Consider the following 17,696-nt stretch of genomic DNA (forward strand, 5'->3'; position numbering starts at 1 on the left):
ACTGTCTTCCTATCAGAGGTCTTTTTCATGAATCTTGGCTTAAATCTGAAGACATCTTAATTTTAGCTAAAATTTCACTTATAACACACGACCAAGAATGTAGTGTAACTGCTCTTGATGCTAACTGCAAATAACATCAAGCCTTCTATGACTGTATCCTTTGGGTAAATCCTCTGCACACAGAGAGTCATGGTTGAGAAAATATACAACCAAAAATATAATAAAGATTCAATGGGTTGAATTCTCTGTGAAATGCTGAGAGCACTGTGTCTGGCATATGGTAGGAGTTAAAGATTTACAGGTTTTTAAATTAGTTAATCCTTACACTACAAAACAACATTTCTAAGCGAGGAAGAACTTTACATTTAAAATGATCATCACCATTAGAGTTTTACAGCTATATTTCCAAAATTTTACTTTTTTTTCAAAACAATAAAATTTAAAAAATAAAATCTTTATATGATATTCATAGGCATTTAATAACCATAGCTATAAGGATATTGTTTCATCACTAATTTAATTGTGATTAAAGAATTCTATTAGATGAGCTGCATTTTCCTTGAACCTTTCCAAGAAGTATACCAGACATCACAGGAAACATATGACATTGACTCGGTCACTAAAGAGCTCCCTATCCATTTAAGAGATTAGACAATCACACAACAAACAGCATGAATTTTATGATTACATAGAATTAGATGCTATACTTTATCCACAGAAAGAGATATATATGTGGGATAGAATAATCAGAACAGGTTTCATGGAGAAAATTATTACAAATAAAAACAAAGAATTTCAGAATTATGATTCCTCTAATAAAAAGAAAATCAGACTTGAATCAGTGTAATGTGCTATAGTAATATATTCTTAAAGACATGATTTTTAGCCACCAGGTATGTACACATTTGATGACATTTCATGCTAAACTATGGAACTTTGGCATTTTATCTATGAAACAGCCTTTCTTCGAGCAAATTTGAAAGGAAAAATAGTTGATCAGCGTTTATATATGAGCACTCTTTTTATTTTTTTAATAATTTATGTATCTATTCTTTGAGAGAGAGAGAGAGAGAGCGCGCTCACAAGCAGGGGAGGGGCAGAGAGAGAGGGAGACACAGAATCCGAAACAGGCTCCAGGCTCTGAGCTGTCAGCACAGAGTCCGACGCGGGACTCAAATTTGTCAACCATGAGATCATGACCCGAGCCAAAGTCAGGCGCTTAACTGACTGAGCCACCCAGGCGCCCCTGAGCGTTCTGACTTTAATTATAAACATTATTTAAAGAACAACACTTACCTATTATTAAAGTCATGGCACAGGGGCACTTGGGTGGTCCAGTCAATTAAGCGACTGACTCCTGATTTCGGCTCAGGTCATGATCTTGCAGTTTGTGCATCAGGCTCCGTGCTGACAGCATGGAGCCTTCTTGGGATTCTCTCTCTCTCTCCCTCTCTCTCCCTCTCTCTCTGCCCCTCTCCTGCTTGTTCTCTCTCTCTCCCTCAAAAAAAAATAAATATTAAAATGTAATAAAATAATAAATTTAAAAAATCAAAATAAAGTCACTGCACATTCATCCCTCCCTCCCCTCTTCAGACTGTGTGGGGTACTAGGTCTGTCACTGAGTAAGAAACCCTAAGGCTGGGTTTCTCCCTCTACCTACCACAAAGAGTGGCCTTCAGTAGCCAGGAAAAATGAAGTTAATTCCAAAACAGAGATCTTTATCTTTCAAACTAAAACATTTTTTAGTGTTTTGGCCTGACTGGGGAGGAGAGTAGGGAAGGGAGGCCAACAGAAATTCCTCAGAATTCTTTAGGTTCTATTACTTTGCTCAGTACCTGAATACATAGGGCATCACTCAGAAATCACTGGATGCGTGATTTTTGAGTTCTTTATATTGTTTAGCAGATAATCTCTGGGTGAGCTGAATTGATTTGAACTTGAGATTTCGGCAACCATATAAAACAATCCAAGAAATTCAAAAAAATGAAGGCGTAAACAGTTTGGCTACATCTTAATGTCAATTTATACACAAGGGAGGTATTAGAGACAAGGGTACCAATATAGATAAAAGAGGTTATCCATTCATCTTTACAGCCAAATATAAATGGCGTGCTAAATCGACCATATGGAAATCCACATCAATCTAAAACTATCTAAACAAGCAGAAATGGCTTCGTATTACTACCATTTAGCTTACACAGATAAACCTAAAGCATGCAATTAGGAGAAGGTCAATATCACACAGCGGAAATTATTCCCGGACAGACTACTGGATCTGCCACCATCCAGGAGAGCCTCTAGCAAACTAGCTTCAGCACCCAAATCCATAGATCAGCCTACCATAAGCTCCAGGGGATGAACTAAAAAAACAAAGATCTCTTCTAAAAAGCGTGCATTTAGAACTGCTTATTTTTTTTTTTTAGAAAGTCTATATTCCTTTGAAATAAGAAACAGTCTGCCTTTGGACTTTCGGTAGAGAAAAGAATCACCACACATCCTACAATCATTTCAAAATCACGGCATGTTATCAAAGTTTATAAAGACTCTAGAATTTTTAAAATTCTTTGGTATGTCAGGTAGCTTTTTGATTCAGAAATAGTGTATGAGAGAAATAGTGAAATTGTCAGTCGCAAAAATATGTAGTTATAGAAGCATATAAAGATTAAACTGTATCAGAAACAAATTCTCTGAACTACAGTGATCACAAGCATAATAATAAAGACATCTGTTGCTACTTTCTGTTGCAATTTGGAAATAAGCTTTTACATTAGGAAATGAGGAGTAAGAAGGCATTCACACAGTTCTTTCTTTCTAAATTTTTTTAACTTTTATTTATTTTTGAAAGACAGAGAGAGACAGAGCATGAATGGGGGAAGAGCAGAGAGAGAGGGAGACACAGAATCCGAAGCAGGCTCCAGGCTCCATGCTGTCAGCACAGAGCCTGACGAGGGGCTCGAACCCACAAACTGTGAGATCATGACCTAAGCCAAGGTTGGACGCTTAACCGACTGAGCCACCCAGGCACCCAACAGTTCCTTCTTTCTGTATGCAGCTCTAGTCCTGCTTTTCTCCAAAGAGTGCATTTGTAATATCAACAGACCCAAAGAACATGTTATGTTGGAGGAATATTCTCAGAAGCTTCTTCCTAGTGCACAGGTCTTTAGCAATTCTAAACCAAAACCTTAAGCAGGACTGGATGGAGGACAGGCCAACAGCAAGTGCTGATGTCCAGAGTTGTCAGTAGTAGATTCCTGGAACTAATCAGAATTGATTTGCTTTCTAAACTGCAGATTTTACCATGTCCTTCCATACACTGACTCCCTTCTGATTTAACTTCATACTTCCTAAGTTAGCAAAACCAAAGCAGCTAACAGAATACAGGTAGCAGAAAATGAGAAGAAAATTTACTCCCCACATTATCTTTTCTTCAATGTCAGGATTCTGAAGCCCAACCAAGAGGTATGCGGGCATGACAGAGAGGGGGGAGAAGTTCTACTTGTTCTGTTTGAATGTTAAGATGATGCTGCATCCTATTAATAAGAATGTGCCTAAAACTTTCTTAGACTATATCAATAATAGTAAATGCACAACAAAATCCAAAATATACAAGAAGTCTAATGCTACTATTGTAATCATAATTGCTTACCTTAGAAAAAAAAAGAAGAAAAATAGAATTCTATAAATAATAATCTTGATTTAATAGCTATGTATTGAACTTTATAACTTAAAAAAAGAAAATGTAGACTCTTTTCAAATGCCCGTGAAATATTTACAAAATCTGATAGTAAAAAGTTAACTAATTTGAAGAGTAAGATTTATAAGTTGATATAAAAAATTTTAAACTATTAAACTATATAACCCTCTGAAAAGCCTAATTTAAAAAGAAAAAATATAAATATTATATAAAATATTGGTAAAATAAACACATATAAATGTATATATAACTTTTATGTATGATAAATATAAGTTAATAGTTAACAATATCTTCAATTACAAAGAAATTCTCAGTATAAAAGTTTGCTAAGTTTATATTCTTGATGAAATTAAGTTATGTGAAAATATGCCAATGTTGGCTCAAGAAAAAGTAGAAAACTCAAACCAAAAATCAGGAAAAAACTCTGAAACCCTATGAAAAAAACATCAAAATGATGCAAATCACCACAAAACAGCTAACATCCAAGTTACTTAAATTATTCCAGTACATAGAAATAGAATTTCCCTATTGATTTTTTAAACTAGTATAATTCTAGTATCAAAAGCTGAATACAATAAAAGAAGAAAATTATAGACTTTTTTAAACACAAAAAAGTTGTGCATGAACAACTTTCCCCCAAAATACACAAATGCTCAACAAGCCTATGGAAGGATGCTCAACATCATTAGTCAGAAAGGAAATGAAAATCAAAAGCATAATGAGCTACCACTAGATATCCACTAAAACAGCTATTATAAAAAATTTTTTTAAAAGAAAATAACAAGTGTCAGTGAAAATACAGAGACACTGGAACCCTCATACATTGCTGATTGGAAGGCATAATGGTGCAGCTGTTGTGGAAAATAATTTGGTGTTACCTCAAAAAGTTAAACCTAATATTACTACATGACCCAGCAAATTTCACTCCTAGTTATATACCCAAAAGAACTGGAAACAAGTGTTCAAACAAAACCTTGTACACAAATAGCAACACTATTTACAATAGCCAAAGCTGGAAACAACCCAAATGTCCATCAACTAATGAATGGATAAACAAAATGTGGTGTATCCATAGAAATAAATTATCATTCAGCCACAAAAAAAGAATGAAATACTGATACATGCTACAACATGCATGAACCTTGAAAACATCATGCTAACTGAAAGAAGCCAAACAGAAAAGGCGACATATCTTAAGATTCCATTTTTATAAAATTACCAAAATAGGCAAATCCATAAAGGCAGAGAGAGATTGATTAGTGGCTGCCATGGGCCACAAGGTGGGAAACAGGGTCTGGGGAATGACTGCTAAATGGGTATGGGGCTTCCTTTTGGGATGATGAGAATGTTCTAGACATGATAGTGGTGATGGTTACATGACATTTTAAATGTAAAAAATGTCACGGAATTGTACCCCTTAAAATGGTTAAAATAGTGAATGTTACGTTATGTGAATTTTGTCACAATAAAAATAAATTATTATTCTAAAAATGACTTCAGGTATGGGAGATCATGATCATGGAAAGGAACATTGTAATTAATAAACTGAAAGTATGCCTAAGTAAAATGTGAAGAAGATTGTAATTGTACATAAAGTTAAAGATGTATCAGTAGGGTAAAATAAAGGGTCCAGAAAGGCCAAACACATTTAAAAATTTCATACATACTAAAGGTGGAATTTTAAACAGTTGCAGAAAGACCATGGAATAAACTATTTGGGGACAGCTAGCTAACCATTCAAAAGAAAATTCATATCACTAATGTGCAAACTAAACAAAATAAACTATAAGTGTGTTAAAAACATAAATACAAAACATGAAAAAGCAAAAAGAAAAAAGCTACAAGAAAAAAGAGATGAACACCCATATCATCTCAGCCTGAGAAAAGTATTTCTTAACATGAACGCAGTAACCACACAAAAAAATATTGATTCATTCACTACTTATATAAATTAAAATACTAAATTAAAAGGTTAACAATAAATATGGAAAAACAATTGTTTTTATAATAACTGATTTTAAAATTATTTTTATATAATAGAATTATCTGTTTTGTTATCCAAAGAGTTCTTGCAAATCATTCACAGAAACTTCATATTCTCAAAAAAAAGAAGATAATGCCCAATTATATAAGAAAAAGAAAGCTTATTCTGTCAATCAGAGAAATTAAATCAATATATTTTCCTTATCCGATAAGTAAAAGGATATACTCAGAATGCTAATGGTGGTTATCTCTGGAGAGTGGGGATTTGGAAGATTTTTTTCCTTAATTTTAACTTGTAGCTTACTATATTTTTTTACACTAAAATTTTATACTTAAAAAAAACACTGCATTTTTAAAAATAGCTTGAGAGAACACAGTACACAAAATTTAATATTCCTCAATAAGGAAAAGATACCTGTGGAAATAAACAGAAGCCTTTCCTTTCCAACGGAATTCCTAGGACACTGGAGTGCCTCTCTCTTCACTTACACTCCTACCCTGGACTTTCTGCTTCCTTCCCTGCCTAGTCCCTGCTTCTCTCGCAACTCCTGCATTCTGTCTCCCAGTCCTTCCTGGGCATTCCTGTGGGTTTCGTTTTCCTTGTTTTCTGGTCCTCTGCCATGAACATAAATGCAAGAAGCAAAATAAAGGAATACGTAATCATAATAACAATGTCAACCACTGTTGCTGGACTGCTACAGCACTGTTATTATTTAATACTTATTAATGCACCTTTGGGCCCAGATGTTCCTCCACTATCACTAGAGCAATCAATAAAGCAATCAACCCTTTGCCCTGCTCCCAGACAAGGCTGGAAAAATGCAAACAGTTATATTTATCTCACATTACATGTGGAAAGAGAAGGAAAAGGAGGATGCACATATGAGCAAGAGATTGAAGAACGGAGTGCAAAGAACATGGGTAAAATGAAGAAGCTAGAAAATATGATTCCTAGTGTGTGCCTCAGGAGTACTTTCCCAGGTCAAGTCTCCATCTCGGCTTCACCCTCCACCTGGAGAGACACCCCACGTTTTGCTCAGCAAATGCCTGCTGAATGAACAAATCAATGAGTAAAATAACGAGGACATTAAAGCATCAATGAATTATTTTATTTTCTTCATTTCTATTATGAATGTTCACATTTTTTTTATTTTCAGTCCTTCCCAACACTTTCTTTATGTAAAATCTCAGAAAGAGTTGGTGGTTTCTGTAATGCTTCACTTCACCATTTATTTCTCTTCTATATCTTGAGTCACTTTTCTTATCAAATGATAGCATAAAATACTTATTTGAATTATTAACTTGTTATGATATGATTTAATTTTTCTGCTACTCCTGTTTCATTACTTGAAAATTCTTCTAGCTTTCAATATTAGTTTATTACAGCCTGCTGTATTCTTATCTTGTTTCAAACCTGTCCAAATACTGTCTTATTTGTAATTTTATATCTCTAGGAATTATATGCATTATGATCTCTCTTCTCCTTGTTTTTTACAGTTTACATGACCTCACTTAGGATCACATTTACTTCCAGTAATTTTTCCTTCTAAGTGATATACTATAGAAATTTTTCACCTTCATGTTATAAAAAACAATCTCATCCACAAATATTCACAACAGAATACCTGTTACTCTGTTAGAATAGAAAATATAATCAAGTATCTTCATATTTCAATTTGCTACACATACCCTTTCTTCTCATCGTCTACAAGTATTGTTGCTTACAGCACAGATATTGTGACAGTTAAATCACAGAGATTGTTACTATAGTATCTAAAACGCTGCCTTGCACAATGGTAGGTGCTCTATAAATATTTGTCAAATAAATAAACAAATAACTCGTGGCCAGCCATCTACTATAGCATCCATTATTCATTTAATAACTAAAAAGTGCCTTCAATCATCTCATTGACAAAGTTACTGTCTGGCAACATTAATGTTTTGTTGTTGTTTTTTTTTTTTTTTAATTTGAGAGAGAGAGAAAGAGCACACGAGCTGGGGAGAGAGGCAGAGGGAGAGAGAGAGAGTGAGAGAGAATCTTAAGCAGACTCCATGTCCAGCACAGAGCTACATGGGACTCAATCCAACCACCCGGGATCATGACCTGAGCTGAAATCAAGAGTCGGATGCTCAACTGACTGAGCCACCCAGGCACCCCTGCATTAATATTTAATCATAACAGCAACCATAACAATAATAGTATAATAACTGAAGCATATGATACTATGTCAGGCACTATTTTAACTTGCATTATTAATTTATTCAGTCCTCACAACAACCCAAGGAAGTTGAGAACTATTACAACACGTCTTACATATGAGGAAACTGAGGCACAAAGTGGTTATGGTCACTCAGCCAGGAAGTGGAAGAAATAAGACTTATCTTAGCTCTCAGGGTATATCTTTTACTCCAAGCTATAAGCTCTTTGAGGAAAGAGCTTTATCTCTCACTCCCTAGAACTACTCACAACCTGGGCATAATGCCTTATACCTAACAGTCTCAATCATTTTGAACTAATTTTAACTTGATTTAAATAATTTGTACATTAATACCTTGTAAATTATTATAATTATAAAATATTAGAGAATTTGAATAAGATGCAAAAGATTAGCAGGCGACATCTTTACTTCTTATGAGACAGTGAAATAAGGAACAGTGACCCGAAACTTCAGGTGGAAATGTCCAAGAAAAGTTTTATGAAGCTGCGAGCTCCCTATGCTCCTTTCCAGTGCAAGCAAAGCTTCTTCATAGAGGAGAACATGGAAAACATCTGAACTAAACAGGGATGATCTTTTCTAATTGAGATGGTGGGTGGCAGGATTTGGGGATTTTAGATTTACTATGAGCCAATCACTGTACTATCGATGTAGGGAGGTCAAACATTTTTTCTGATAGCACTTTTAAGGAAATAGCATTATTATAATCGGTTGACAACGGCACAAAATTGGCTTAGAGTAGCTCCATGTGACAGCTAAGAGGTGGTAGGGCTGGGATCCTGTCCCCTTCCTGTACTTGAATAACTACAGTACCTAAAGAGAAGGCTTAATTTGAAACTGTGCACTAAAAGCTAAAAATAAATCCTTTTACATAATCCCACTGTCTCTGTCTCCTTCACCACCATACCACAGCCACTCCATTCTGACATTCCACTGTCTGAATTCTTTTTGAGGATTTATTAGCCAAGGGGGAGTGAGAAAAACCACCTCCCCATCTGTATGAAGCCATAATTGTACCCACTCTTTTGTGACACTACCATACTTACACCCAGGACAGAGGATGGACAGAATGACAAACTTATACAAGCTTTGAAAAGTAATATTTGCAAATATCAAAAGGCAGTTTTTTTCCTATTGGATGAAGTCTTCTCTAAATATAGATAAACAGCATTGATATCCGAGGTAAATTTCATGTGATTATAAATGCCTTCCAGAGCAAATATAAATGGAAGGCATTTTATATACCCCCCTGTAAGGATACGACTAAACAAATAAAGTTAAAACTGGCAACCTAGAGAGACTCTGGGCACATTAACATCTTGAATTGTTCTTTAAATGTTTGGGAGCTTAATAAAAACCCCAAGACACATTAAGCCAGAAGATTTTTATATCCAAGGGAGTATAAATAAATCCACATGTTTCTGATTCATTTACACTTGAATCACTCAAGCAATGTTTTTAAGTGCCATCCCAATGTCTATGGTATCTTTGGGCATTTTTATAACTCTTTCTCCTTAAAAACAGGAAATCATGTTTTGTTAAGAGTAAATGAACTTAAAATACCAAAATTATTCCACACCACTGTACACATATAAAGCAGATTTTTATGAAAATCGTCAGCTTAGCAATGTCTTTTTTAATTGATTGACCTTTGCAGGACCAATTTTACACCATATGCTCCATGGAGGGAGATAATAAACTGAAAGGAATTCACCTCCAAAGATGTATACATACCTCAATATATTAGTCGAATCAGACTGTAAACCTATGTGTAATATATGTTCTATTTAGATAATATATGAACAAATGGGCTTCTGAAAGACTGTCTTAAGCTGGACTCTGCAGGAAATAAACTTTGAGACAGAGATCTGCAAGCAGGGAGTGGTTCCGGGGAGTGTGGGATGGTGAGGGAAGCAGGGTTTGGCAAAGAGGGAAGCAGAGTTCAGTGCATTTGCAACAAAGGCCTCAGCCAGTGAGTTCTGAAGTATGGATGACCCTTCAGAAATGTCCTAAATGAGGCAAGGGGGTAAGAGTTTTGTATCTCTACAACCATCCGTCCCTGCATACACAGTGACCAAAGGGTGCACCACAGTCAAGGCAGCTTCCGTGGGCTAAGGGTAACTTCCCGGAGAGCAAGACTCACCTATCATTTGCCATTAGCCCTCTAAGACCTGTTCATTATGATGCCAATACCTTTAGTAATTCAGCCAAACTTCAATCAGCTACCTAATTTTGTTATTTATATCTGACAAACATCTTAGTGACTAAATGTTTAACTACATTGACTAGAAACACTAGCGTAAGAGTAATAACCTTTTTAAAAATCAAGTTCAAAATTTATATACGCAAGAGAACACATTTCTTGGGTAAACCCACCTACATAAGAAATCTATGTACTTTTCATATACTTTACACTTCTTTTCCCAAGTCAAAATTATCTTCTATCCCTGAAGAGAAAGTAAACAAACGTATGGCCTTCTAGTAAAAGATTGTCGAAGTTTAATAGCATCTGCAGTTGCTGACTTAGGGAACAGATTAAAAATTACCACTTGGTTTCAGTATTTGCTTAATTAACTCTTACCTACAAAACTGCGAATCCACATTCTGGTCAATCATTTGCAATCTTTTGACATTCATACTACTTAAGTTACAGTCAACCAGTCAACAAGTATTTATTGCTTTGCCAAACTGGTTAAATAAGCATAGCAATAATAATAAATTCTTTTCAGGGTTACGTATTCTAGAAATGGAACATTAAAAAGAATCATTACTTGTATAAAGGCAAAAATAATAAGAAAATGTTACTTGAAGTGTAGATAAATGGGTTTTTTTTCCCTCACTCTAGAAACAATGAAAGAATGTCTTTAAGATTTATTTATTAAGGAGAAGTGATTCACCTAGGATATGCACAAGACAATTTTATAACTGCCATTTGACTCTTAAAGATTTTTGTATTAATTTGTTGCTAAATGAAATCATAAGCTAATAAGTGCCCATTGTAGTCTCCTGTATTTTTCAGTTGGGATTGTAATTAAACGAATTTATATGAGCTCACCATGTTTAAAACTATAAAATCCAGATATTGTAAAATTTTTAATTTCAAAATTTTAATGAGCTATATTTTAAACTAATACTATTTTTGTACTACATTTCTAAATCTTAATTCCTGAAAACACACATTTCCTCCTTTGGAAAAATAACACATTAAATTTAAAAATTAAAAAAAAAAAAACGGGATTTTTAGGGCAATGAAACTATTCTGCATGATACTGTAATGGTGGACACATGTCAATATACATTTATCAAAACTCACACAATCTACAACACTAAGGTAAAACACTACAGAGTTTAGTCAATAAGAATGTATTGACTCATGAATTGTGACAAATGTACCACACCCAGGTAAGACTTAATAATAAGGATACCTGGGGGTGTGGGAGGGACATGAGAGGGTATATGTGAACTCTGTGCTTACCACTCATTTCCCTGTAACCCTAAAGGTACTCAAGAAAAATAAAGTCTATTAAAAACACAAAGGAAGAGAAAACTCAAACAACAGGATCATCTTACTTTGTATTGACTGAACCTAATCATCAAAATTAATAAAGTTTTCCCTTTGTCATCAGCTACAAATTTAAATAATTTTAGAAAGTATGCCTCTAATGATAAATTCTGATGCACTAAATCTTGTCAAGCACAAACACTATCATCTGCTCCTTTTCATGAGTGCACCTGTATCTTTGTTTCAGTTTGAGGCTTGAACATGACAGTGATAACAGGTCAGAAAATGTGTATAGATGTTCATTCAAATTATAAATCCAAATGGTTTATTGGATTTAGATTGTATGAATCCAGTTGATTCATACTCATCAATCATAGAAAGAAGACACATGATGTAAAGTAGGGCACTGTGGAAGCTGTTCGCATTATAGTACAACTATGGGAATCCAGAAGCTTGATTTCAGAGGCACTTTAAAAATGGACAGTAGACATATGTGGAATTGAAACAAAACAGATGAACATAGGAGAAGGGAAGGAAAAATAAAATAAAGAGAGAGGGAGAGGCAAAGCATAAGAGATTCTGAAATACAGAAGACAAACTGAGGGCTGGTGGAGGGGTGTTGGGTGGGGAGATGGGCTAAATGGGTGATGGGCATTAAGGAGGGCACTTGTTGGGATGAGCACTGGGTGTTTTATGTAAGTGATGAATCACTAAATTCTACTCCTGAAATCATTATTACACTATATGTTAACTAACTCAGACTTAAATAAAATTTAAAAATTAAAAATATAAGATAAAATAAAAATGGAGAATAGAGAATGATGGCTCAGTCATTAATATTTATGCACTTTTTCTAAGCATTTAAGGGAAAAAAACAGAGAAATGTTTCAAATGAGATATTAGTGTTGGGTGCTATTTGGCATTCCCAAACCTGAGTTTTTTATGAGGGCTCCATTTAGAGCTATCTGATGGCCTTAACCTAATGCCCAAGGCACATGTGTCCAGACCACAAAAGTTATAAATCCTTTAGTCAGAATGTGCTATGAAGACCCAGGTCTCCACAAGAGAAACCAGGAATGCAAAGAATGCTTCAAATAAAAGGAGTATGTATCTGTGGTATATCTACCATGCATCTCACACAGAAATAATTCTCACACTAAAAAGTACTGATACATTGGTGTCATAGATGTATTGATAACTTGTAAATAGAACACAGATCTCAGAAATAAAATTATGCTTCTACTAGAAATATGTTCAAAATATGAATTAAATTATATCCAATTTAACAGTGAAGGAAGCCAAGAATTCAGAAAGAGAAATTAAAGAAAAACATAAGTTCAAAATATCCATGATAAGCATGAAATTGTGCTACCTTCCACCGTGTCACCGCAGCTAACCTGTCATTCATTCCTATTTCCCAGTCAGAAGCCAGAATGAAGCAGGATTTTAAACGTGACTGGAACAAACAAAAAACCAAAGCACCAGTGATTATCTCAGTTGTCCAGACTATCTGTATCTCACTGAGTTCACTATTTTGTTGTTTTCAGGATCTCTCCAGCGCTAGGGCCCTCATTTACAATTTTTCTTTAAATATTTTCAGGTACCTCTTTTCTCACCTTCTTCACATTCCCTTTCCAACCTCCAAATTAATTTCAGTGCTATTCATACTCACTTTTTACTTGGAAAAGTTACTGTGTTTCAAAGTTTAAGGAAAAAAGAAGCATTGTCCAAGGGAAATTCCCTTTGTTGAGTGGTGTAAATTAAAATCTCCAAGAATGAGCACTAAAGTGATTCTAAGTATTGATAGAACTGCTCTCTGCTATTCAGATTCAAATAACTAGACTCTGAGCACAGATCAGATCACTGCTTGGGTTCACCCCAGGCCTCCTAAACTGACAACAAGCAGGCCTCAAAATGTTGACCTGCCACTGACAATCTCAACCTGACCCCCACCCCCCGTGGTTGGGTTCTTAGGACCAGTTCAGGCACATCATGAAAAAATATTTAAGTGATTTAACAATTGAAGACGCTAAATTCAAAGTGTGAGGACATAATATGAATAAAGAAATATTCAAAAAGTAGAAATCCTTTTGTTAAATAAAGTCAGCCGTCACGGAATCTGTCAGCCACAGGAGCTCTCCCCAACTTTCTTGTGCATCAGGATCAGCAGGATTGTTGATTAAAACTCCACTGGCAACAATTCTTGGACAGTGGTCCTGCTGGGGGCCTAGGAAAACTGCATCAGTAACAAGTACCGGGCAAAGTATGACCACAACCTTTCTGTTCCATCTACCTTTGTCTCCCCGGTTTGCCTTACTTCTGCCTGCGGACCACCTATATTATTGTCTCTAGCCCATTTCTTCACTGGTACAGAAAAAGGAATAAAAATCATCTTTGCTGCTTTCACTCACTATGTACAGAGGATTCTTTTCTCTTTTGTGACATGTTGTCGACCTTTCTGTCATAAAATGATGAAGGGAGTTAAGGCCATACTTATCAATTATAAGTATTTTTTCCTTCTACCAAGAAGGTAATATAAATGACTTATGTTTGTTGCTAATTCCTTAACTTTAGCCTTCATTTCCAAATAAAAATATCAAGCTGTGAAACATAGCTACTGGCTACATTAAAAAAAAAAAAAAAAAAAAGGAATGGAATGGAATGGAATGGAATGATAAGGGAAGGATCCTTGGCTCTCCTGAGAACCATACCTCTCCCTGAACTATTGGCACTGCTCTTGGGTTGGGGTACTAGTGATCACTTCACCTAATCTATCCATAGACTTCACCTGCACTATCCAACTATCTCAACTCATCACCTCCTCTTGCAAGCCGAGACTTATATGTTTATATGTTTAGTCTTATATGTTTAGAAAAACTCAGTAGCTAATATGCCTTTTCTATAAGTTAAAAGTCTCTGTGACTTGCTACCAAGACTTGGTTGAGTCCACTCCAATACTGTATTATACTTGGTCATTTTTGTTTCACACTTTAGAAACCAATCCTATTAAGTATATTAAAACTATGTTACTCTGTTAAAATTACTCCCTACTCTACTGCAAGCAGGTTACACTATGGTTAGAATTGTTTAGCAAGACCCTTCTTTCAACTCAGGACTTGTGGGAAAATAACCACATGTACCATAAGTAGCTTAATTCTAAGCCAGAGCTGGGTGTTGACATACGTTTTGAGTAGGAATAAACTCCAGCATTAAAAGATTGAACACTGTTGCCCATCAAGACTAACAGCTTCAAAAAACACAACAAACCCTGTATTAAACATGGAAAAATGGAAGAAAGCAGAAATTGTCAAAACGTTAGACGCTTACCAGAAATGGACTCCAGCAAATGCAGGAGACACACATTATAGCCAGGAGCTGGATGACCATTTCAAAATGATGAGACCTGCCTTGTCTGTGCTGCTGACTTTTAAATTTAACTCTTAAAAGTGTAATTCCCGTGATGGCATTGCACAGGAATGAAACGCCAAGGGCTAAGAGCCCCAGAAAAGAAAAGAGTAGAAGATAAAACCTATCTTCCCAGTCTTTGACGTGTTCTGTTTTGTAGAAACACCAGGTCTTCGATGCTTGGATTTTATAGTTTCGATGCCCAAGGATGGGTAGCAAAGCTATGAAAACAGCAAACAAGCACACTCCACTCAACATCATTTTCACATGTTTGGATGTAATTTTCGTTGAATGAAATATTGGTTTGGTGACTCCAATACATCGCTCAATGGCCATCACGCTGCCTAGAAAAAGTGGGCACAGACCAGAGAATACCATGCAGATACCAAAAATACTGCAAAGGATGTTCGACTGGTCAAAGCGGATCCACTCTTTATCAGAAGCGTATACAAAGACTGCTATAGCTCCATTGATGAGGTGGCCAAAGAAGTCTGTGATTACCAGGGCACTAGCGAAAAGCAGAAATGATGCCTTGGACTTCTGTCTAAATCTCTGATAGGCCTTCATGAGAATAGCAATGGCAAGGCTGTTTGATAAGATTCCCACTGTCATGAAGATTACCGAAAAAAATACTGAAACCCGGTTTTCCGTCTGGCAAGTTGTATTTGAAAGGAGCCCAGCTTCAGGAGACACTGGCTGTTTGGAATTGTTCATAGACATCGTTGTGGAGATAAAAAGCTGGCCACTTAAGTCATCTCCCTCTCAAAACTGTGCAGGCTTCTAGTCCGGACATCTGCAGCATAAAGACAGAGGAATTATGAGCCCTGGATAACTGCTCATCTGACATTTAAGACTGAAGCGCCCCAGCACCCTGTGGTGAGAATCAGATTTATCTGGCCTATCATAAGCAAGGTTGCATCATACCAAAGCAGCACACATCTGCCTGTGGTTCCACATTTCATGTTCAAGGTAAAGAGGCTGCCAAACTTGAGACCCTTTGGTTAAGGCTGTGGCCCCTCTGCAAATGGGTGCCTCCTAAATCTCCTCCTGACACTTCACAGACACCTTAAAACTTTTAAAGCTTACAAAATCACTAACAAGATTAGATTTAAACCCAAGAAAATTTGTAAAAGCATACTAGTCTGTTTAAATAATTAAGTGACCATTTCAAGTTTTGCTTTTTTTTTTTTTTTTTTTTTTTTTTCTTTCATAGGCTTTGTCCCCAAACTGCAGATTATTCTTTAGGTAAACTACCTGTTTGTCAGGCGGACAAAACCATCTTCTTCGAACTTTGGGAGGGGGGCGAGTGGACCGGCAAACTCACTGTTGTTAAACGGGGCTTCCCACAGTACGTTCTAAGACTGTTGAATTTAGATCAAATAATAGCAAACCACACAGTCTGGAACCCCTGGAAGGTAGACTGGTGGGTCGCTAAGAACCTTTTCTTGTCGAGCCACAACCTGTGCAGAAATCCCGGCTCTCTCGGTAGGAAAGGAGGCAGGTCATGTACACTGTGAGCACATCTGCCTACATGCTGTTGATCAAGTGACAGCTTCAGGGGAGCGACATCTAACGCGAAGTATTCATTTGTATTCATTTATCGTCCTTTCCGTAGTGTGCTGAGGTCTGAGTCACAGACCTTGATACCCAAGACCACAGCCACCCACTCGCCCCAACTAATTCGATTGGGGTTTCCCCGAGCCGCTTTCCGGGAGGCTGGGAATTACCGAGCCAGCCTTTCCTGGGCCCGGCCCGAGTGGGGACGCCCGGGCTGCCCCGAGGGCGGCCGCCTGCTCCGGGTCTTACTCACAGCTCAACTTTCGCCGTTACTACCCCTCTGCCCCTAAGCCTCCGCTTGCAACATCCTTCCCAAACCTAACTTGCTGAAACTTTCTGCTATTGCTCAAACGCCAAAGGGCCGGTTCCCTTCCTCCCTGGGGGGCGCCAAAGGCCTGCGCTTGCCCCTGCGCGGGACTCCCAAGGGTCGCTGGCCGGGAACCGCGGGACGAGAAGAGAACTCCCCCTTGGCCCAGTTCCCTCCCTTGAGACCCTTTCCACCCGCTTCCTACTCGCGCAGCTCTGAATCGGTTCGCGTCGGCCGGAATACTCTTCTCTCTGAAGATCTCCCGAGCTCGGGCCATCTGGTCCAAACTTGTTGCCAAGCTCAGACTAAGGTGCCCTCCAGTGCGGCTGGGTGAGCGCGCCGCCTCGGTCGGGTGGAGCACCCGGAGGCCGACGCGCGGGAATCCAGCCCCTGGAAAGGTGGTTACCTTGGCCTCCCGGGCCGCCCGCAGGACTGTCGGCGAAGGGCGCGCGGCTCCCAGTGCCATCGCGCGCCCGGCTCCTCTCCCGGCCGCTGCGGGCTCCTCTGGCGCAGCGCCGCGCTCCCGCTCGGCCCCGCTCGGCACCGCAGCACGTCCCTCCGCGCGCTGCCCCAGCCTGGAACCTGCGGGCGCGCTGGGCTCCTCTGGTCCCTCAGCGCCCAGCGGCGCTCGCAGCCTGGGCGGGATGGAGAGCGCGGGTGACCTCAGCCCCCCTTCCTCTCGTCGCTCCTCTCCGCCCCCTTTTCCAGGAGCCCAGAGCCCCACCGCGAGACACCCGGGCTGCGCGCCCCGGTGCAACCGCATCCCCCCTCAGCATCAGAGCGGCCCTTGCAGCAGCCCCACCGCTCAGGGAAAAGTTTTGCTTCAACCTTGTGTTCAAGCTAAAGGCGCCGCCTCTAAAGCTGCAAAATAGGAATCGGGAGAGTTGAGGACAGCCTGCAGACAGCTGTCTTGGCAGCGTGTTGTACTGTCAGATTGTAGTTTGCAGACTGAATTCGCCCCAAATCCACCTCGAAAGGGGTAAAGAAACCAAGGAGGGAGAGAGCGACGGTGGGGCTTAGCCGATATCCCCA

The 17,696-nt window shown here is 38.1% G+C and overlaps 1 protein-coding gene across 1 annotated transcript in view; it reads right to left on the reverse strand.

The window, feature by feature from the left end:
- The window catches only part of PTGFR (prostaglandin F receptor), a 51,249-nt gene extending 33,814 nt beyond the window's left edge, over positions 1–17,435 (reverse strand). Inside the window, exons 1-2 of the mRNA XM_060625302.3 lie at positions 17,071–17,435; positions 14,723–15,593 (exon numbers count right to left, since the gene is read on the reverse strand). Coding sequence (XP_060481285.1) covers positions 14,723–15,520 — 798 coding nt within the window. The 5' untranslated portion in view covers positions 15,521–15,593; positions 17,071–17,435. The remainder of the gene's footprint in view (positions 1–14,722; positions 15,594–17,070) is intronic.
- Between the last annotated feature and the right edge of the window lie 261 nt (positions 17,436–17,696).

The sequence above is a fragment of the Panthera onca genome, chromosome C1 (genome assembly GCF_046562875.1).
Source record: "Panthera onca isolate mPanOnc1 chromosome C1, mPanOnc1 haplotype 2, whole genome shotgun sequence".
NCBI classification, from domain to species: domain Eukaryota; kingdom Metazoa; phylum Chordata; class Mammalia; order Carnivora; family Felidae; genus Panthera; species Panthera onca.